The sequence below is a fragment of the Andrographis paniculata genome, unplaced genomic scaffold (genome assembly GCF_009805555.1).
Source record: "Andrographis paniculata isolate CXL003 unplaced genomic scaffold, ASM980555v1 Contig35END, whole genome shotgun sequence".
Taxonomy (NCBI): Eukaryota; Viridiplantae; Streptophyta; class Magnoliopsida; order Lamiales; family Acanthaceae; genus Andrographis; species Andrographis paniculata.
In genome coordinates, this window is record NW_026137568.1 from 241,281 (window position 1) to 261,589 (window position 20,309).

At 40.4% G+C, this 20,309-nt stretch overlaps 5 protein-coding genes across 6 annotated transcripts; 2 read left to right on the forward strand and 3 right to left on the reverse strand.

Moving 5' to 3' along the window:
* Nucleotides 1-744: 744 nt before the first annotated feature.
* LOC127249237 (formin-like protein 7) lies at nt 745-1,897 on the reverse strand. Its single transcript, XM_051271952.1, has one exon. The coding sequence runs from the start codon at nt 1,775-1,777 to the stop codon at nt 1,217-1,219; it is 561 nt and encodes a 186-aa protein (XP_051127909.1). The 5' UTR covers nt 1,778-1,897; the 3' UTR covers nt 745-1,216.
* Nucleotides 1,898-4,629: 2,732 nt separating this feature from the next.
* Nucleotides 4,630-7,221, forward strand: LOC127249095 (COBRA-like protein 7). The gene is made up of 2 exons (XM_051271722.1): nt 4,630-5,426; nt 5,542-7,221. The coding sequence occupies exons 1-2, from the start codon at nt 4,781-4,783 to the stop codon at nt 6,969-6,971; spliced, it is 2,076 nt and encodes a 691-aa protein (XP_051127679.1). The 5' UTR covers nt 4,630-4,780; the 3' UTR covers nt 6,972-7,221.
* Nucleotides 7,222-7,329: 108 nt separating this feature from the next.
* Nucleotides 7,330-11,022, reverse strand: LOC127249096 (uncharacterized). Of its 2 annotated transcripts, XM_051271724.1 has the most exons (7): nt 10,457-10,601; nt 9,485-9,679; nt 9,170-9,381; nt 8,397-8,673; nt 8,227-8,312; nt 8,058-8,149; nt 7,330-7,928 (listed from the first exon to the last, which is right to left on the reverse strand). In XM_051271724.1, exons 2-7 carry the CDS (start codon nt 9,500-9,502, stop codon nt 7,705-7,707), a joined length of 909 nt encoding a protein of 302 aa, XP_051127681.1. In that variant the 5' UTR covers nt 9,503-9,679; nt 10,457-10,601; the 3' UTR covers nt 7,330-7,704. The 2 variants fall into 2 exon arrangements, with proteins under 2 accessions (XP_051127681.1, XP_051127680.1); XM_051271723.1 differs by lacking the exon at nt 9,485-9,679 and having other exon boundaries at nt 10,457-11,022.
* Nucleotides 11,023-11,739: 717 nt separating this feature from the next.
* On the reverse strand, nt 11,740-15,883 carry LOC127249389 (uncharacterized). Its single transcript, XM_051272159.1, has 12 exons — nt 15,590-15,883; nt 15,218-15,361; nt 14,985-15,103; nt 14,562-14,716; nt 14,052-14,140; nt 13,373-13,919; nt 13,000-13,110; nt 12,682-12,833; nt 12,519-12,598; nt 12,294-12,399; nt 12,127-12,201; nt 11,740-12,049 (listed from the first exon to the last, which is right to left on the reverse strand). Exons 1-12 carry the CDS (start codon nt 15,677-15,679, stop codon nt 11,906-11,908), a joined length of 1,812 nt encoding a protein of 603 aa, XP_051128116.1. The 5' UTR covers nt 15,680-15,883; the 3' UTR covers nt 11,740-11,905.
* A 272-nt stretch (nt 15,884-16,155) lies between these two features.
* LOC127249347 (uncharacterized) lies at nt 16,156-19,628 on the forward strand. Its single transcript, XM_051272098.1, has 7 exons — nt 16,156-16,619; nt 17,070-17,267; nt 17,344-17,616; nt 17,765-17,867; nt 17,967-18,085; nt 18,201-18,377; nt 18,489-19,628. Exons 1-7 carry the CDS (start codon nt 16,338-16,340, stop codon nt 19,200-19,202), a joined length of 1,866 nt encoding a protein of 621 aa, XP_051128055.1. The 5' UTR covers nt 16,156-16,337; the 3' UTR covers nt 19,203-19,628.
* The last annotated feature ends 681 nt before the right edge of the window (nt 19,629-20,309 follow it).

Consider the following 20,309-nt stretch of genomic DNA (forward strand, 5'->3'; position numbering starts at 1 on the left):
CTTTTTCTTTTTATCACAATTCTCTATATTCATTATTAATTGGTTTGAAATATCATTCTCGTTTGCTATTTAATTTACCATGAATGATGGGCTATCAAAAGTTTTCATCAAATCTTGTTCTTTTTTTTCTTCTGAATTCATGTTATTCTACTTATTTAACGGAAGCATAATAGATTTTCCCCCCTTTTTTTTTGTAAATCATAAATGACACGAGTATAAATAGTAGTACAATTCAAATTTAAAGTTTATACTGTTGGGATATAAATATGGCTAACTACCCCAACTTTTATACTCTCCAAGAAATGCCAATTACGAAAACATAATTTATGCAAATGTGTAATCACAAACCCTAACTAAAATGTCTTCCAATGATCCAACAAGATTGCTTTATAATTATGAAAGGTGGCTTGCAGGATTGATAGTGCAATCTATATGAAAGTAAAACGTTGAAGTTCAAAGAGAATAGTCAGAATATGTACACAACAACCATTTTTAGATTAACTATCAAATTAAACTCCTATATCTGAAATCACCAACAAAAACTCCAAAGAAATTACTACTATAAATTAATGTTCTGTTACGGGTTTGTTGGAATTCAATGCTCTGGTTGCCAAACGATATTGCTATACACTATAATACTGCTATTATCAATGCCCTATTCTTTTCTTTTCTTTTTTTTCCAAAAAAAAAAAAATTAAAATAAATTTGTGTATAAACATATTCAGTTATTTGGCACTTCATAGATTATGCAAAATTTGCTTCTTACAAATCCTATAAATCCTTACAGCAAAATAAATCTTTCCTGAAGAAGAAAATTTAAAGAAACCATGGCTAAGTTGTGTCAAGAATTTACAGATTCCTTACTTCAGTGAATTTAATAGAGAGAAAGAGAGAGAAAGAAAACCCATACATTTACTAGAGGAGCCTGGAGCCTGAGTCCAATGGTTGAAGATGACGACGATGATGATGTTGAGCTAGGGCAAAAGGGCATTCTTGGAAATCCACGAATTTGTGATCGATCTGCAAGAGCCTCAGCTGCCCGATCTCTTTCTTCTTCTTCTTCTTCTTCTTCTTCTTCTTCCGACCTCGATCTGATCTGATCTGTGAATCCCCGACACTACTAACTTCTTTTATTTCTTGTTAATTTGAAACTAAAAATGAAATTAAAAATAATGTAGCTAGATCAAGAAGGACGAGCGCCATACGGCGTCGTCTTTTAGTACAAGAAGCTGCCAAGAACCATTATTATTACAATTATTGTAGTAAGAGGGCAGCAGGGTACAATAATTTCCCCCAATGCCGATGGCGGAGGCGGCGGAGGGATATGGTAATAGTACGGAAAATAGGGCACTATAGGGTTCGGGGGCGGCGGCGTCGGCCCCGTCGGGTACATCTGCAGCGGCGGCGGCGGCGGCGGCTTGTAGTAGGACCCGCCGCCGGTGGGTGGTTGCGGCGGCGGGTAGTAGTATGTAGAAGGGGTGCGATATGGTGGCGGTGGGGAGTTGTAGTAGCCTCCGCCGCCGCCGCCGGAGCTTGGCGGAGGAGGGCAGATGGGCGGCGGAGGCGGCGGAGTGGAACATGGGTTGTCGCAAGCGGAGCACATTGTGCATTCTATATGGTACTTGGATCCCACCCAGGTTGGGGTTGCAGAAATACTATTATTATTAGTATTACTATTATTGGTAAGGGCTGTGGTCGCCATTGCCATCTTGAGGTGCAAGAAGAGGACGATGACGATGAAGATGTGGTTGTATGGTGGTGTCGTCATCTTCTTCATTTCTTGAAAGAGGACGAGGACTGAGCTAGCTAGGGCTTCTGGCCTCAGCTTGTAGTTCTATTATTATTATTATTATTATTATTAGTAAGACAAAGAAAGAAGAAGAATCAAGAAGATCGAGTGGAGTGGAGTGGGGGTAGATTTATTTAGGACATGGATGAGGTGAGACACCCTTTGCCATCCATGTTTCCTCATAATTCTAATAAATTACTTATTTACCAATCTTTCATATTCCACTAAAATAATGCTCCCTCCGTCCCATATCTATATATTTATTTGTTTTTTATACGAAATTTTGAGATAAAGTAAAAATATTAAATTAACTATATTAGTATTGTATGATATAAAGGTAATAACATTTGTGTAATATATTGTAAATTGGAAGGGTATTTGTTTTGTTAGAGATATAGTTGTATAAAAAATTAATATCCAATACAGACACTATGACTCTCATACCATGTTTAGACAGGATTTGAAGTTTTAACTTAAAATCAATTGGTTATAAGTGGAGTAACCTTCATCTCTTATAAAGTGGGGAAGTCCTAACATCATATCGAATATGGGATACTCAACAACTATATATCTGTTTGATTTTTGTACTGAGTTTAATGTATATTAGTATTATATTAATATTGTATAATATAAATATAATGAGATTGTGTAATATATTATAAGTTGTAAGAGTATTTATAATACCAAGTAACTTATACATCTAAAACATGGATACTTTGTTATAAGACGAACTAAAATAGAAAAATAAATAATTATATTTATTGACGATATCCCCTCCAAATAACAATATGAAGTATTATTTTATTACTACAATGAGTAAGATAAAATATTCTCATACACTCTTATACTATTAATAAATTATGTTTGGGATGAGCAGATGGTGTGGGGAGTGGATTTGTGACCAAACTCGACGCTTTTAGGCCCACATGCTACACATGGTACCTAATGTGACTTGATTTGTCCGATTTTTGATAATACGAATGATGTGTGACAGGTTACCTAAGTGATCGAAATAATTAATGGACGGAAGCATAAAGAAGAGTCTTGTTTACACCGACACAATTAAGCTTTCCCTTTCTAAAAAGTTCCCCGTTTTATTATTATTATTATTATTTTTTAAAAAATTGTGTAAATTCTTTTCCTATCAAGTGGATTGCATGTGGAGTATTATTATTTATGCGACGTTAAAATTGATTATAATTAATGTTACGCGAATCAATAATAAGATTCACCTCTGCCTGCCAAGGATTTATTTATTTTTATTTAGGGTAAAAATTATTTATTTTTACGTAGCAGTTGACCGTTCACACGAGGGGTGAGAGTGATTTAAAGTTAGGTGCGGTGCGGTGCACTCATGCTGCCTCACACTCACAATAATACTCACCAATTATATGTTATGGGCCAATATTGACAAATCATTTTAACCCTTATTTCTTTTTTTTTGCTTTTTCTGTGACAATTTTGGAAGAAAGGGTCCCCACAAAATTATATATATATATATATATATTGTGGGTTCTGTGCAAACGGTACAGCTAACGGGAAATTTAATTTAATTTTATTAATTTCAAAGATTAGATATTTCCTTCTTCACTCTCCAACTAATGACTTTACAGTTATAATTTATAAATACATTTTTCTTGATGATGTTGATCCATGGCCACCTCTACCCTAAATTCCATATTACATTATATATATATTCATAAAGTGCTAGTGTATATTTGTATGTAGTATTATACTTGCATACAAAAAAAGATTGGATATAACTAGTGTGATTTGTCTAGTTTGTATTGCAGACTATTAAATTTATCTAGAAGACATCTGATACATAGCGGCTATGACCCATATTATGAAAAATAAAAATAAAAATAAAAATAAAAATATTATTATAATGATGAAAAGTGGTTTTTGTGACAAGGATTTCCAATATGTATAATTGTTGTGAGAGTGGGGGTGGGACATTATAACCCTCTTTGTCTGGACACCCCCACCCCCACCCCCACCCCCACTCGCCTTTTCTTTCATGTCATTTCTTCCTTTCTTCTTTCAAATTATTATTATTATTATTATTTTTTGTTGATTGATACGATTTATTTATCATATTTCTTGAATTGAATGAGGGCTAAAATAGTCCATCCATACACTGTTACTCGACAATTTCTTTAGACACAATTGAATTTGAATTTGGAAGAATGAATGAATGAATATATGAAAATAACGAACGTTGCCTATTTTGGTAACGGATAGGAGGCTAAGGCCGCGTCATTTTTATTGGGCTGAAAGTGACCTCAGCCCATTATAAAATTTCTTTTGGGCTTCCTAAATGCAGCCCGCGTATATTATAATAAATATATTTCAAATTAAATTATGGCATAATCCACGGAGTGGGAGTGGGAGTGGGAGTGGGACGACGTGGTGAGGACAATGAAGCCAGCCTGTCATGTTTCTTCTTTTGTCTTCCCACTCCCACCAACAATTTTCAACTATTCTTTAGTCAAAACAATTTCATTTTATTAAATATATAAATAATTATACTTACTTAAATATTATATTTATGAAAATACGTAACAGTACAATGGATCGTGGTGAAATTATCGATATGATATTTTATTCAAATACACGCTTTATGAAAAAGCGACTGATTTTTACTTTTTTGAGTTTATTTACGGTTTTGCCCCTGGACGACGCTGACGCTGCCACATTTAACGTTCAAATTTCAAACCCTCTCCAACGTCTCAAACGAAATAAATAATAATATTAAATGGATCCAGCCCAACCCAACGGCCGAAAACGTAAGGCCGTGTTTGGAACGTATTTTATAGTGTTTTTTTTTTTTTTTTTTTTTTTCTTGCACAACTTTCTCATTACAGCTTATTCCCCGCTGTCTGTGACTGTCTGTCTTCCCAATTCCAAAATCCCCAATTCCCTCTCCGCGTATCTCAAAATTCCTTCTTCTTCGCTGCTCCTTCACCCCCACGCGGACACCACAAATTGATGATCTTACCTACACTAGATGCTGATTATATAGCGTTTTTTTTTTTTTACCTTCTTCGGCGTCGACTTAAGTTTCGAAGATTTGGGGCGGGTTCAGAGTATCCATCCATGGCGGCCATTGCTGTTCTTTTCCACTTTCTGTTTCTCTTCAATTTGGGCGTTATTGAAGCCCAATCCCAACCCCAACCCCCGCCGCCGCCGCCTTCCGACGCCTGCAACGGAATATTCCTCTCCTACACATACTCCACCGGAAAAGCCGTGCCGCCGATTCTCAAGTCGGATCCGTCGCGGCAAGCGTACCGATTCGAGTCGGCGTTTTCCATTGTCAACAACGACCGGGATGAACTCAAATCGTGGCGTGTGTTCGTCGGATTTCAGCACGACGAGTATCTGGTCTCCGCTTCCAATGCCGTGCTCGCCGACGGGACTTCGATTCCCGGGGGAGTCGGAAACGGGTCGGTCTTTGCGGGCTACCCGAACCCGGATCTGAAGACTGGAATTGAGACTGCCGGAGACTTGACCCAGATGAGCGTCCAGGTCAAGCTTGTCGGGACTCAATTCGGCGTCGCGCCGCCCCAATCTCCGATGCCGGCGAATATATCCCTCGCGAACGATGGCTGGGTTTGCCCTAAACCCGCCATGAAAGGTCAGTGATGTTCGACTTTAAATTAAGGTTTGGATGCTTGAATCCATGGCAGACAGACTCTTTCATTGCATCACTGTACTTTGCCCAATTCAAATGTAGACATTTATGTTTCCAGGGAACAGCACAATGGAAGTATGCTGCATCAGGGATCCGAAATTCAAGACCAACGTCACCACCGGCGACGAATTCTTGCCACGACAACAAGGAGATCTAACGATAATGTACGATGTTACAAGAACCTACGAATCCAATTACTGGGCACATGTGACGATCGAAAACCACAACCCTCTCGGCAGGCTGGATAATTGGCAGCTAAGTTGGGATTGGATGGAAGACGAATTCATTTTCGCCATGAAAGGAGCTTATCCATCTCTGGTAGACACATCCGCCTGCGTCCTCGGCAAGCAGGGTCAGTTCTACCAGGACCTCGACTTCTCGACGGCATTGTCCTGCGAGAGACGGCCGACAATAATCGACCTGCCTCTCGCCAAGACAAACGACACGAACCTAGGAATGATCCCGTTCTGCTGTCGGAACGGGACAATCTTACCTCCGGCAATGGATCCGGCCAAGTCGAAGTCGGCTTTCCAGATCAACGTTTTCAAGATGCCGCCGAATCTGAACCGTTCGATCCTTTCACCCCCTCAGAACTGGGGGATCAAGGGGAGATTGAATCCGGATTACAAATGTGGTCCGCCGGTCAGGGTCAGCCCGAGCCAATTCCCTGACCCGAGTGCCCTGCTGCCCGACACGGCTGCGATGGCCAGCTGGCAAGTCGTCTGCAACATAACGCAGCCGAAGGATGCGAGTCCGAGATGCTGCGTCTCCTTCTCCGCCTACTACAACGAATCGATTATCCCGTGCCCGACGTGCGCCTGCGGTTGCCCCGACAATACAGCTCGAACGTGCAGCACGTCGTCGCCGGCCCTGTTCCTTCCGTCGCAGGCGCTCCTCATCCCATTCGAAAACCGGACGACACTGGCGACGGCATGGGCCGATATCCACCATTTTCCCGTGCCACGACCCCTCCCGTGCAGTGACAACTGCGGCGTCAGCATCAACTGGCATTTGTTTACTGACTACAGAGGCGGATGGTCTGCCCGGATCACCATCTTCAACTGGGACGACGTTCCATTCGTCGACTGGTTCACTGCCGTGCAGCTCGACAAAACTGCTCCCGGCTTTGAGGCAGTGTATTCGTTCAACGGAACTTCGCTGGCAGGCGTGAACAACACCATTTTTATGCAGGGGCTCGAAGGACTGAACTACCTGGTCGGGAAGACAGAGGGTCCCAATCCGCAGAAGGATCCCCGGGTGCCCGGAAAGCAGCAGTCCGTGATCTCATTCACGAAGAAGACGACTCCTGCAGTTAACATCCCCAACGGCGATGGATTCCCTACGAAGGTTTATTTCAACGGGGAGGAGTGCTCGTTGCCGAAAGTGCTTCCGACCAGTGGCTCGCAGAGATTTGCGGCGTTGTCGTGGTCTGTTTTCTTACCGTCGGTGGTTCTTCTTGCTCTGGTGTTCATTTTCCTGGAACAATGAGACACGATTTACTGATATCTCTATACTAGATGATGACACTGCCTTCTTGATTATTCATTCATTCTTCTTCACTTATACTTGTTTTGTATAATACTACTGGAAAAAACAGGCTGTTCTTCTGGTTGGTTGGTTGATCCGCCATTGTTGTAATTACGAAGCACACCAATATTTTAAGCAGATTGCTAGTGTTTGTATAACCTGTAAGATTCCAACTGTATTATCCATCTCTTAATTGGTAAAATGGCCCAATGAATAGTAGTCAAAACAGGAAATTTGGACAAAAGATGTGTAAAGATTATTATCCATCTAGATTTACATTCAATCAATTAAAATTGACTCAAAGGGAACATAGAAACAGTAGCAAGCAAAACATGTTAGTAAAATATATTCCAGTGTAAAGATAGAAGATATACATAGAGTCGATCAGCAGGAAGAGCAAGGGTGGTGGGTGATGGTAGTAAGGTGTAATTCAACATAATCAACTCATTGTGAGAGAGATTGAGAGAGAGAGAGAGAAAACAACAAAGGAAAGAGTAAGAGCTTTACAAAAACTAATAGCCCACCAAACAACCATATCACAACATGCAAACCTATACTATATTACCAAATGGTAGCAGGGTTTGGGATGATTAGGACCTTTACAGCTCAACTATTAAGCAATAGCAGGGTGCATAGTTGCTTGCTTACACTGATAAGCCATACAAAGTCGCTTCTTTTTACTCCATCGACCTGTCTATCTCCGATGGTATGTGTTGTGGGATGTGAAAAAGTTGTAGTCAGGGTGATTAACATGTAGCAGTCGAAGCCAGTTGTCTGCGGCATGCAGTAGGGAGTTGGCCTTCTGACCCTCATTAACTCCATTCCCATTCCAATCAGACACTTTGAACTTGTACGATACAAGTCCAAAAGACGGTAGCAAGAGCTTACCACCAACATCATGCATCATGCCTTCACCACCTGCACATATGGAAGTCGTTGTTGTTACGAATATACCTCCTACTAAGTTGGAAAAAGACATAATTTTTTCTCCTTCAGACAATGAACTGCGCCTGTACTGAAGAAAATATATGATGTGAAAGGACTTACTTTTAACAGGTTTTGAAAGGGAATGAAAGGTCAAGAAACACGCATCAACATTTTGCAGAGTCGGGCCAACAGGGATCCTGTATATAGGGTACCTGAATAACAAAATCTCAGTTTGGATAAAATGTCACTGATGCGTGGTGGATTGACTCAGTTAACAACAAATGCTTACCAAGCAACAGAAATCCAGCTTGATGGTGTCAGATCACAGCTCCTGTAAGACTTTAACTCAGGAAATCGAGCTGCGAGTGATGACATCTGTCCAATGAAAGCAAGCCTAAGCACTTTATGTAGATGCATCAAACCTAACTGCAGATTGGGAAAATGGAAGGCACCACTTACCTTGTCTGCCAAGGGTTCCCGGTGGAAAGGAAGCTCCCTCTCAAAATACTCAAACACAAGCCGACCAGGGGGGTTAGCAATGTCATCCCCATCAACTGAAGATCCCATAGATACGTTGTTTCTTCCTTGTAATCTGCTATGTGCTTTCCCAATTGTGTTCTTTTGGTTCCAGGATCCCTGAACAGAATTGGTCCATCTATCACCTCCATATTCGCTATCACTATCACTACATGTCTCTCTAGATGAATTAGTAGCATCACTCTCTTCACCAGCTCTCCTGTCAGATTGCAGAAGCAACCAAATCCAAACATCAAAAAATACAGTAACTACATATATGGCCCTTATTCACCATAAATGGAAGCGATTACATGGCATAAAGCATGCAAACATATTATAATGCAAGGCTTGGAAACATCTCAGCACTATTAAAACTGATTCTATTTGCATGTCAACACCATATATGGTCTACTAGATACTCTAAAACTGCCTTCAACAGAACGGAATTTTAATGGGGGATCTCACTCTCATATTACTGAAACATCTAACTCAGCTTTAGGTCCCAGTAACATGGTTCTATTAGCACTTGCACAAGTTATCTCAAGCTGAAACAGGTCATACACAATTTATAGATATGCCCCTACCATATAGATGCATTAATGAATACTAACTAATTTGGTCAAGATAAAACTATTTTATAGAGATATAGCCATATATGGAGCAGGATGCATACATGTACACCCTCACAAAGCAAGGAAATTTTGATCAAGGCTAACCTTTGGTCCATGGCATGTCTGGTGGGATCTACATAGAGTTGAATACCAGACAGAGATGGTACATAATACTGGACAACTGAATCACAGCCATTCCAAGGCAGGGGTACGCCAACTCCGTATACACTCCACTCTCTAAAAGATTCCCAAAGATCTCCTAGAATGAAGAAAGGCTGTACCTCTTTACCACGATTTTGCCAAGACCTTATACTTGTCTGCAGATTTCCAAAAGCATTGAATTAGAGAAAGAAGTATCCACACAACTAAATTGATAAAATAGGCAAAATAGATTGAATGAAGTCTTAGATGAAACCCTGCCTGAATGGTGCCAACCATCCATTTCAGTTCAGCTCAATACAAGGAGACACTTGAATATTGTTTACTTTGACAATTTGTGTTGCAACCTTACAAGAAGACATGATATTCATACCTCCCCCAACATTCGCTAAATAACAGGGGAGAATGACATCATACAAGGACAAGTCTAAGCTAACTCTGTTCCCATCCACTCAGCTATGCATGTCATAAAGCAGAATAACACAAAAGGGGTGAGAAAGGAAACAATGAAAGTTGAGAATGGCAGATATATGAGCCAGGTCCCCAAATAAAAGTGCAAACACAAAAACAATAGGAAATTCACATTTTCAGAAGCAGAAGGCATCTCTAACGTATTGCAAAAAACATAACCTTGGCAGAGCACACAGACACAGAAAGCCAAAAGTACTTAAGAAACATGCCAAAATTTCTTCAGAAACACTAAACCATTCCAACTTTCATTTGCAAAGAGCTTATATCTTCAAAGAAATTCTCAAGCCAATAACCAAAGTTCTGGTCACATTCATTAATCACATTTTCTCTCCTTTTATCCCCTACAAAGTTCTGAACTTGATATAGGCATTTCACACATATTTCATTCACGAGAAGATCTGCAATAACCTCCTTAAAATCCTCCAAATTCTTTAAGGATCAAACTAATAGGAAAAAACATCGATAGTTCCAACTTCAACCAATCAGATCAATGTCCAGAACACAATTTATAATGTGCATTACTTTACATAGCATAAAGCAACTATGATACGCAACGCCCTTTGGACTAGTCGTTGTTCATGATCTGTAGGAAGGAAATCATACTGCTATCATTTGGACAACTTTTATTGTAATTTTCCATGAGGCAGTCTACTCAATAAAGCAATTGTTAAACACTAAAGCCTGAAGGCTTCATCGGAAAAGGGAACGCGGCTTTTCCACATGCGGCTATATTTTCGCCATAAGAAACAATTAAAAAATTACCCGAGGAAAACGCTGAGCTGCTACAACCGGAGTGGTGTGATCCAAGAACCGATCCAAATACGAACCCGATGCGGATCCTCTTCTCTCGCTTACCGATGAAGTAGAAGACTTGGCCTTCAATTGCTCCTGCTGCTGCTGATTGTTCTTCCTCATCGCCGGAGGACTGTAATACAGCCTCTCCTCCCCTATTCTCCTCCTCGTCGACATTTCCAACTGCTGAAAAGCAGAACACGCACCGATGCAGTTCCGAGGAAGAAACGCTCAAGAAACCCCGCTTGATCTCGGAACTCGATTTACAACGAGCCGGATTCCCAACCACAGCCTAAAATTTAGGGTTTTGAGGGGTTTACAGCGAAATCCTGAAATCGGTGATTGCTTGTTGTTTTGGGGGTTAGGGTTTTTGAGGAGTGGGTTTTGGTGTAGGTGCAGATCTTAGAAAATCAAGGGAAAAGAAAGAGAAAATTATGGTGTAGGGAGAGGTGGTGCGATGCCGAGACTCGATCGAGAAAGAGAGGAGGTGGCAGTGCTGCAGGCAGGCTAAATGACTATCATCCGGGTCGCCGTTCCAGAGAACTCCAGAACCTTAAATGACTATTCTACCCCTCAATCAAATATCCACCCGTCCCTTCAAATTCCACACGTTTTTATTTTTTATTGTTCATTATTTCGATACATTTTGATTTTTTTAAGAAATTAAGTATATCTTGAATTTGACATTTTTGAATGTAAAAATGTTTTTACAAGAAACAAACGTAACCCTAACATTCATCATTTCTTCCTACTTTCAGACACATAACATATCTATCATATTACAGCCATTTTCTCAAGCTCCCTGGAGCTCCTCCCAACACAAGAACAACCTTGGGTCTCGGCCATCCATACAATGTTGTCGTAGATCTATCTGGTGTCGAGAACCCGGGAGTTTCGGAAATAATCCTCACCTCACATGGCGAGTGCACCGACATTGTGCGTGTGTGTGTACTTTTCCTTATTCATTACAGTGTAATAGTAATACGGAGTAATATTTAGTTGTGTGTAGGTGGGTAGGTAGGTCAGATCTTCCATTAGTGTTGTTAATATTATTATTATTATGCTAAAACATACTATTAAATTACAAAAATGATATTTAGATTACCATGAACTTGTAATAATTGGTCAAAGTAGCTAATCCATTATAATGTCCCTACAATTTGGGCCGATACGATAGTATATTAAAATCTTATTTTGTTTGGGCCATGCAGCCCCCATTTTTATTATTCAATTAACCCTACATTAAGTCGTTGATTGCTTTTATTTGATTTTGAAGCATAAGGTTGAAATAGATTGATTAATAAATAATGTTTGCATACGAAAAATTACAAAGAAAGAAAATACATAAAAGACACACGGGACAAAATTTTTAGTAAGGGCTATTGCAGCTGCAGCTGCAGCAGCAGCAGATGCATTTAATCATTCATCACTATCGCTGCTTGTCTGAGAATCATCTTCATCGTCGACGCCATAAACAGCTTCTTCTTCATCATTGTCATCGCTTTGATCTTCTTCCATGGCGTGTGGCAAGACGATACTTTTGTTGTCCGAGGCCTTGTTCATCTGTTCAAAAGCTGGAGATTTTAAGATATGGAACCATGGCAGAAACTGTCATGTAAAGAGATATGTTTATAAATAACCTGTGCTGATACGAGCTGCAGACGACCGGACAACTGCAATAAAGAGTTCATAGCTGATTCTTTCAAATTGGCGATCTGGAAAATACCAATGCCAGTTAGCTGTATCAGGATGGATATACACTAAAGGTAAAGCTTTAACGGCTAGTTGGACCATATTCTAGTTCTACCTTGTGCACGGAATCAAGAAGTTTCGGATCTTGAGTTTTTACATACTCGCCATGATAAACTAATATGCAAGATATCCAGGGCAGGACATGCTTGCTGTTGTGAGATCTGGTAAGAGAAATGACAAAAGATTAAAATGGGGTGCCGGAAATTGTTTGCCTGAATACTTGATAGGGGTTGTTTGTGCTTGTTCAAGTGTGTTTGGGGAAAGGGAGTTTTGCACTAACCTCGATAGCCAAACATCGACTAAGCTCTTCAATAAGCTGATTGCATCTTTAGGTTCCATAGATGAGATGGTTGACTTCACCTATATAGCTGGGGAGTAAGTTTATTTTATGCAAACAATGTCGTTAAAGAGAAATAGAGATCAGTAACTCTAATAAGACCGACCTTCTTATTCGGTGCAGTTCCATCCAGATTGATGCCCTTCAACATTTTTGATTCCATGGTTTGGTTAAGTGCTTTATCGCTGCTGCCAAGTATTCCTAAGGATCTGAGACGGTCCTCCATGCATAGAGCGGCTTTGTCTAGCCCGACTTTATCTGCATCATATGATAGAAATGAATTACATTGCGTAAGGAAAAAATATCAGCAAGTGAAATGTGTAAATAAAAAGTCAATTCATTCAGATCAAATGTTTTTCCATGAAGACAACAAAGTAATATGAAAAAGTAAAAAACTTATGATGGATAAGTCATATAAGCATACCTTTTGCTTTGGTTTCTGATAGCATTACTGCATTTTTTCCTTCATGCTGATCATATATCTTAGCCACAGGAGGTAATGCACCAACAGCATTCGACCAATCAAGAGCAGTAACTGTACATAAGCATAAGATTTTACCAGAAATATGGATAGGATAAAATGGACATGGAATTAAACACGGCCTCAAATTCGACACATGAAGACCCCGAAAAGATGACATGAACCACAATTTTAAATTGGGGGAATTACGAATTTTATTAGCAAAAACGCTTGTCAGGAAGATATCTAAATTTGTGTGCTTGTCTATCTATCATAACTTATATGCATGCACATATATACATATATATAGAGAGAGAGAGAGAGAGAAGGAATTTGCCTTGATTGTTCATATTTGACGCTTTTTTCAATTTGTTTGACTGAGAAGCAGGTAAAAGTATTCCATCTAACGAGACAGTTAACTTCATGTCTGCACCAGAGTGCACCTGAACTTTGTCAAATGTGGGCTTTATAAGCAACCCATAAGCAAGAAACAGGTGGCCGCATGCAGGCTCAGAAACACTTTGTAGCTTTGCAGCAAATACATTAGGAGTTGTTCCCTTGTATTTCCGTGAAACTCCATCATCACAAGGTATGCATATTTTTGTGGGTTTGGCATTGTGTAGGTCATCAATAGTTTTTCCATACCAAAAATAGCAAACACCCATTTCTGATATAGCCAGAACTGATAAACCAGCACCATCAGCACCGTCGCTGTTGATGGACCTGCTATCCAAGAAGACAGCAGGGTGCTCCATTGCAAGAGACAAGGAGGCTGTTTTATTCTTGCTGCCATCAATTTTCCAAACTGCAATATACCGTTCACCGGAAGCAGAAGAAAGTACATATCTACCGTCTTCAGAGAAAACCATACATCTCACAGCCCCCTATATATACATAAAAAAGGCCACAAATGGTCAGAGAAACAGGAAAACTTAATCTTTGATAGTTTGGAATATATCAGCCAGAGAAATGTGAGATTGGACTAAGTGAAGCCAAACATAGAAGTTAAATCTCACAGGATGGCCGGAAAACTTCTGAAGCTTTTTCTGATTTGACCAATTGAAAATCTTCAATTGGCCCGCTGCAGTTGCAATCCTGTTCCCATCTAGTTTCAAATTGATAGCCAAGGAATTGGTCAGTAGAGAGACAAACATATAATACCTGTTATATGCACAGGAGCAGCAGGAGGCGAACAAAATTTTTTCTGGGATTAAAAGTGCATTGCAATTAGATGATATGGAGGACTATTTACAAAGGGTTTACTACTTCATAATAGATAGACAATAATTACATACAATCATTGAACATCATAAAACCCTTTAGTGGGAAGTTTGTGTTGCCAAACAATCTTGCGAACCACAATATACGCCCAACCCCAAAATTTTCATCAGAAATACTAGGCCATCCACTAAACAAAAATCAAAGGCCCAACATTGAAAAAGTATCATTAGTAAGACCTGTGGTATGAAGAACAAGGTGTGCGCTGTATCAAGAAAAAATAATAGAAAATAGAATGTAGGGAATACCTGGGGAAACAGCAAGCGATGATATTGCTCTTGAAGTAGCCTCAAGCTTGTTTAACAAGTTCCCTGAAATTGTGTCCATCTGACACACCATTCCATCAGCACCAGCAGTGTAAATGTGTGAACCATGCTGAGGAAATGAAACTGCAGTCGCACCCCTATCATGCAATAGGATGAAGACATAATTAGCCTATGTAGTTGGGTATCTTTGCTTGCATCCATGATCCACCTACATTTGTTTACTCTGAGCCATTTTGATTTGGTTATCATGAATACTCAGACTAAAACATGCCACTTCAAGCTTTGAAACATTTGGAACTACATAATACAAGTTTGGCAGTAGGGCTTGTTTGATTGCCAAAGACAATTGGACGACTGAATATGAAATAAATCTAATACACCTGAAAGTCAGGATACAGAACTCACCCGGGATGGCAGTTGTTAACCCTCCATTTCAACTGACCCGCAGACACATCCAATGCCAGAACATCTCCGCTGCCAGTTCCCAGCACCAAGAGGGAGGAACTCCCAAACTTCCTTTTTCTCTAAACAAATTTAGCAAACCAAAATGAATTGTTATTCGAACAGTATAATTCAATGACAAATATTAACACAGAAAAGCCAAATGCCAATGACTATATGCAAAAACCAATTCGAACCTTTTTCCCCAAGGACAACCACTTCATACATGTATAATCAATTGAAAGATGTCCTCCTTCCTCTCTCCCAAATATACTATCTGTGTCTGTTGAAGAAACATCTGCAAACTCATTCTGAAGCTGACCCTTCACCGTGTCCCATATCTGAAGATTCCCAAATTAAACCATCAACCAAAGCTCAACTTCACAATACCACTATCTTCTAAGCAATCTCATAGCTCGAACCTTTCCAAGTTTAACACTCGTACCTCTCACACATGCATGCAATCCATAGCATCGAAACTTTAATTAAACAACAGTAATAGTGCAGCACACAAATAGCTACAGTGGACAATACGCCAAAGCTTGTGCAAAGCAGGCAACAAAACATACCTTTATACGACCATCACCAAGACTGATCGAAAACAAGTCCAGACTCGGACTAAAGGAAGTTAAAATATCCCTGATATGCAACGTCCCCATTCCCTTCTCCTGAAAGCTCAAAAATCACAATAAAGATCCCAGGAATTAAAGCTGTTTGGTTTATAATTCCAAGTCTGGATTCTTTCTTCTATTTTGGAAAGCTCTGTTCCGAAGTTACAAAAGCAAGCAAAAAACTTGGCCGACGGACAACGGCGGCGATAGTATGAGCGGCGGCTTCGAAGCTGCAAAAAATTGTGAAGTGAATTGCGGAGGTATGCACAAGTTCAAAAGTGGTGGGCTTTATAAATGGGCCATGCTATGAACAAATTACTGGGCTCAATATTGGCCCATTTACGAAATCAGCCCATTACTAAAATAGAGAAAAGTGAAATAAATTGGACCCGCAAGTCATACCTCTTTCACTTCAATTACCATTTTATCCCCAACCGTTAGCAGCGGTGTAAGGATATATTGGTAAATTACGATTACTATTATATATTTTAATTTTAATTTTTTATTATGTCTTTTCCGGTTTGCTTTGTGTGTGAGGAAAAGGCAGACCGCACTGCAAAAGCTGAATCGATTCGACGGATTACACGAATAGTGAAAATTTTGATTTTCGATTATGCGTTTCTTGGGTCGGATTGTGATTTGAATGCTAAGTGGTTTGTGAATTTTGGTTGATTTAAGTGGGAGGAGGGTTTGGGGAATAATCCTGATGGCGGCTACAACAGTGGCGACAGCGGCGGGGGCGGTGCTGCTGCTGTACTACGTGTTGAGCCGACGGATCGCATCGGTTGCGGAGGTCGAGGATTCTTCGGAGTCAAAGAGTAGATCGGCGAAGAAGAGGTTGTCCCGAAGGCCAGCTCAGGCACCTGCTACTTGGCTGGAGACGATTTCGACTCTGTCGGAAACTATGCGGTTTACATACTCGGAGACGTTGGGGAAATGGCCGATTGGTGATTTGGCTTTTGGAATTAACTACCTAATTCGGAGACAGGTTCTCTCTCTCTCTTTCTCTCTCTCTCTCTCTCTCTCTCTCTCTCACACACACACACACACACACACACACACCCGCGCGCGCGCGTTTACCTTTTTGTAATTGCTGAACTTACATATACTAGCATGTTCTGTTTTGAATACTATGCAAAAATTTCAATTGTTTTGTGAAGTTGTGATGTTGTATGGTGAAAATGAAACACTAATTGACATTATCTTGGCTAATTGAGATAAGCATTTAGCCTATCGTTTTTATGCTAATATTTGGTCCCAGTTATGAAAGATATTGCTGCATCATGAATTTTACAGATATTTATGATATGAATTTTTTAAAATGTATTAGTTGGATCACATTAGTGACCGGAGTTTCAGTTCACAAACGAGTTCCTTGATATTCCATTGTTGCAAATAATTCCACAAACTGAACATAATTGAGTGCAAAATCTTGCAGGGCAATCTACAAGTTGCAAGTGTATATGCTGGTGAAACGTCTGTACGGCTTAAAAGCCCTGAGATTATTGATCAATTGCACGACTATTTAAGATTGCTAACCCTCTGCATGCTTTTCTCCAAGAGGCCCTTTCCAGTCTTTTTGGTGTCAGCTGGTTTTTCTGAAGCAGATGTCATTCTCCAGGAGCCCAAAGCAGGGGTATTTATTGCTGCCATACATCTGCTGTTGTTTATGCACGTCAGATGGATGTTGATCCTTAAGTTTGTTGTCGCAGATTCTGAAGCCGGCGTTCACAATTTTGTGCGACGAAAGCTCCAAATGCTTTCTTCTTTTGATTCGTGGTACTCACAGTATTAAAGATACACTGACTGCAGCAACTGGGGCAGTGGTCCCTTTTCACCATTCAGTTTTGCATGATGGTGGGATAAGCAATCTGGTGCTGGGGTATGCACATTGTGGGATGGTTGCTGCAGCCCGATGGATAGCAAAGCTGAGCACACCATTTTTGGTCAAGGCTCTCGAACAATATCCTGCCTATGAAGTTAAGGTAGCGAAGTGTTTCTTTATTCCATTGTTAGTTCCTCTTGAAATGCTACAATAAACAAGTCATCGCATGTCATTTTGCAGTATCACTATTATCATCCATATTCGCACATTTTTGCCTGGCTTTTAATATAATAACCAAATGATTACAGATTGTTGGTCACTCACTCGGCGGTGGGACAGCTGCCTTGCTAACATACATACTACGGGAACAAAAAGAATTTTCATCAGCAACTTGTGTTACTTTTGCACCAGGCATGCCGTAATTTATTCTTCATTGAGTCTTAAACTGGATCTTCCTTGATAAAATTGATATGGTGTGCACTGTATTCCTTATATATGTTCTCCCTTCAGCTGCCTGCATGACGTGGGAGTTGGCAGAATCAGGTAAACACTTCATTACGACGATAATCAATGGATCGGATCTGGTGCCCACGTTCTCAACGTCTTCCATAGATGATCTTCGTTCAGAGGTCCGCATCTATAAAAAGTAGACGCCTAGACAGCTATACTCTATTTCTTGTCAATTTGCTTTAGGCTCATTGGTTTTAAAAGTTCTGATCAATCCTCCCGGTCGTTTTTTCTCAGGTAACAGCTTCATCATGGGTAAATGATTTACGTGATCAGGTGGAACGCAACAGAGTTTTGAATGTCATTTATCGCTCTGCTAGTGCTATTGGGTCTCGATTGTCATCTGTATCGAATGCAAGAGCGAGGGTCGTTGGTGCTGGTGCACTTCTACGGCCAGTCTCAAGCAGCACTCAAGTAAGATACAGCAAAACATTTTCGATTTTCTTCATATAATCTAGAATTGATCTAGTAATCAAATATCTGCTGGAAAATTAATCTAATCTTCGTCAGTACCTATTTTATTAGATTGTGATGAAACGCGCACAGGATGTAGCCCAGGCAGTTGTCATGACCCGGTCATCCATATCATCATGGACATGTATGGGTCCTCGGCGCCGCTCAGTTTCTCCTCCGGACAAAACCAACGAACTCCCTGAGGTTCCCCTTGCCCTCAGCCGGGCATCTGAATCTCGTCCAACTGAAGTAATAACTCTCCATTCCGACCCAAGCAGCCGAGCAGACCATCCTCCTTCCAGTGGCAGTGAAAATGAGACAGACGAAGAGGCAGAATTCATCCAATCAGATAAAGCCATTCCCACTTCTCCTATAGACGAAATAAGCGAAGGCCTGTTGTGGTACGAGCTACAGAAGGAACTCCGCAGGGAGGGGAGCGAAATGGATGCTCAAATCCAGGAAGAAGAGGCTGTGGCGAAGGAAATAACCGAAGAGGAAAAAGTTTTTGCCGATGCTGTCGAAAACCACACCGCTGTTTCTTCCTCGGATAGTCACCGATTCTACCCTCCGGGGCGAATAATGCACATGGTTTCTGTGTCTTCATCAGAGGACAGTGAAGGCAAAGAGGAAGTTGGGATGTATCAGACGCCGAGAGATTTGTACAGTAAGCTTCGATTGTCAAGGACTATGATAAATGATCATTACATGCCTATGTACAAGAAAATGCTGGAACTTTTGATCAAACAGGTTGAGGAGGATGACAAGAATTCATCTAAGAATGTATAAACAATGTAGTACCTGTATCAGTGTGCAGTCTGCCAAAATTTAGAAGTAATCACTGGTAATTTTTCATATTTATTGTATGCATGTATAAGTTTTTTGTACCAAGTGGAGCAATATGTAAGTAGCTTATATGGGCTGACATAAGGCCCAAACTAAATTGGGTGGAATAGCCCAATTATGGGCCCTTTGCTATGCCCATTTCGCGGAAGAGTTCATTCAATTTTCCCGCCAATGCCATCATCGATTCCTAACCCTAGATCGGAATTCCCGGGAAATTCGATGGGATTTCCGAGCAGATGACCTCCATTACATGTCCCACGTATTCTTCTGGATCGTCCGGACAATGTTTTCTCCCTCACGTCTGCGTTGTTGGATCAGCCATCACACTAGCGGCTGCCGTTCCGTAGATATGGAAAATCTTGTTTGGTGATGGATGTGGTAATAATAATGGTGGCGGGTTTACCGGGAGTGGCGGGGGGGGAGTGGGAGGGGTGGAATTTTGGGGGATAATGGAGGGGGAAGTTGGGAGGATTCTGCAGATAATTCGATAGCTTATCCAGCTTTTGATTTTGTGTACGAGTTGGATCGCCATGTCTAATTGCTTGCATTTTGCGTTCAAGAAAGTGCTAGGATTTATTGCTGATGGTTTTGGCGATCGGGAAAAGGCTCTAATATCTCCTTTCTGGTAAAGATTGATCTGCTCGGAATGCTCTATGAAATCTAGGTTATTAAATATACAGTTAATGGTTCATTTTAATTAAAGGTAAACAACATAAAAATATGATGTACACACTGGGTGTCGTCTGGATCAGTTAGTCACATTCTTATGTGGAAGGCCTGCTTGTGGATATTTTGATGTCTTTGATTGATTAGAGAATAAAATTGTTGTATGTTGTTGATAGTGGATGCTTAGCCGAAGCTTGCTGAAATTGGGCTTAGGTTAACGTGCAGTAATTGGATTTTTCTGTGGATTTACTGTAGAATAGGTTGGAATATTTGTATGTGTTGAGCACTTGCACCCAAAAGCCTGGTCGCTAGTTCTCATGGTTCTTTTCTCTCTCTTGAATATCCACAGCATTTATTTACACTTGCTTCTATTTGTAAAAATTA

Excerpts from the sequence above, each read along its gene's own strand:
- LOC127249096 (XM_051271723.1), bottom strand. The coding sequence starts at position 10,663 with ATGTCGACGAGGAGGAGAATAGGGGAGGAGAGGCTGTATTACAGTCCT. Across the intron at positions 9,382-10,456 it reads CAGCTCAGCGTTTTCCTCGG|ACAAGTATAAGGTCTTGGCA; the intron begins GTAATTTTTTAA and ends GGAAATCTGCAG. Across the intron at positions 8,313-8,396 it reads GGGAACCCTTGGCAGACAAG|ATGTCATCACTCGCAGCTCG; the intron begins GTAAGTGGTGCC and ends TTCATTGGACAG.
- LOC127249389 (XM_051272159.1), bottom strand. The coding sequence starts at position 15,679 with ATGGGGACGTTGCATATCAGGGATATTTTAACTTCCTTTAGTCCGAGT. Across the intron at positions 15,362-15,589 it reads TTGGTGATGGTCGTATAAAG|ATATGGGACACGGTGAAGGG; the intron begins GTATGTTTTGTT and ends GGGAATCTTCAG. Across the intron at positions 13,111-13,372 it reads GTCAAATATGAACAATCAAG|TTACTGCTCTTGATTGGTCG; the intron begins GCAAATTCCTTC and ends GCTTATGTACAG.
- LOC127249095 (XM_051271722.1), top strand. The coding sequence starts at position 4,781 with ATGATCTTACCTACACTAGATGCTGATTATATAGCGTTTTTTTTTTTT. Across the intron at positions 5,427-5,541 it reads CCCTAAACCCGCCATGAAAG|GGAACAGCACAATGGAAGTA; the intron begins GTCAGTGATGTT and ends TTATGTTTCCAG.
- LOC127249347 (XM_051272098.1), top strand. The coding sequence starts at position 16,338 with ATGGCGGCTACAACAGTGGCGACAGCGGCGGGGGCGGTGCTGCTGCTG. Across the intron at positions 17,268-17,343 it reads TCCAGGAGCCCAAAGCAGGG|ATTCTGAAGCCGGCGTTCAC; the intron begins GTATTTATTGCT and ends TTGTTGTCGCAG. Across the intron at positions 17,617-17,764 it reads ATCCTGCCTATGAAGTTAAG|ATTGTTGGTCACTCACTCGG; the intron begins GTAGCGAAGTGT and ends AAATGATTACAG.
- LOC127249237 (XM_051271952.1), bottom strand. The coding sequence starts at position 1,777 with ATGAAGAAGATGACGACACCACCATACAACCACATCTTCATCGTCATC.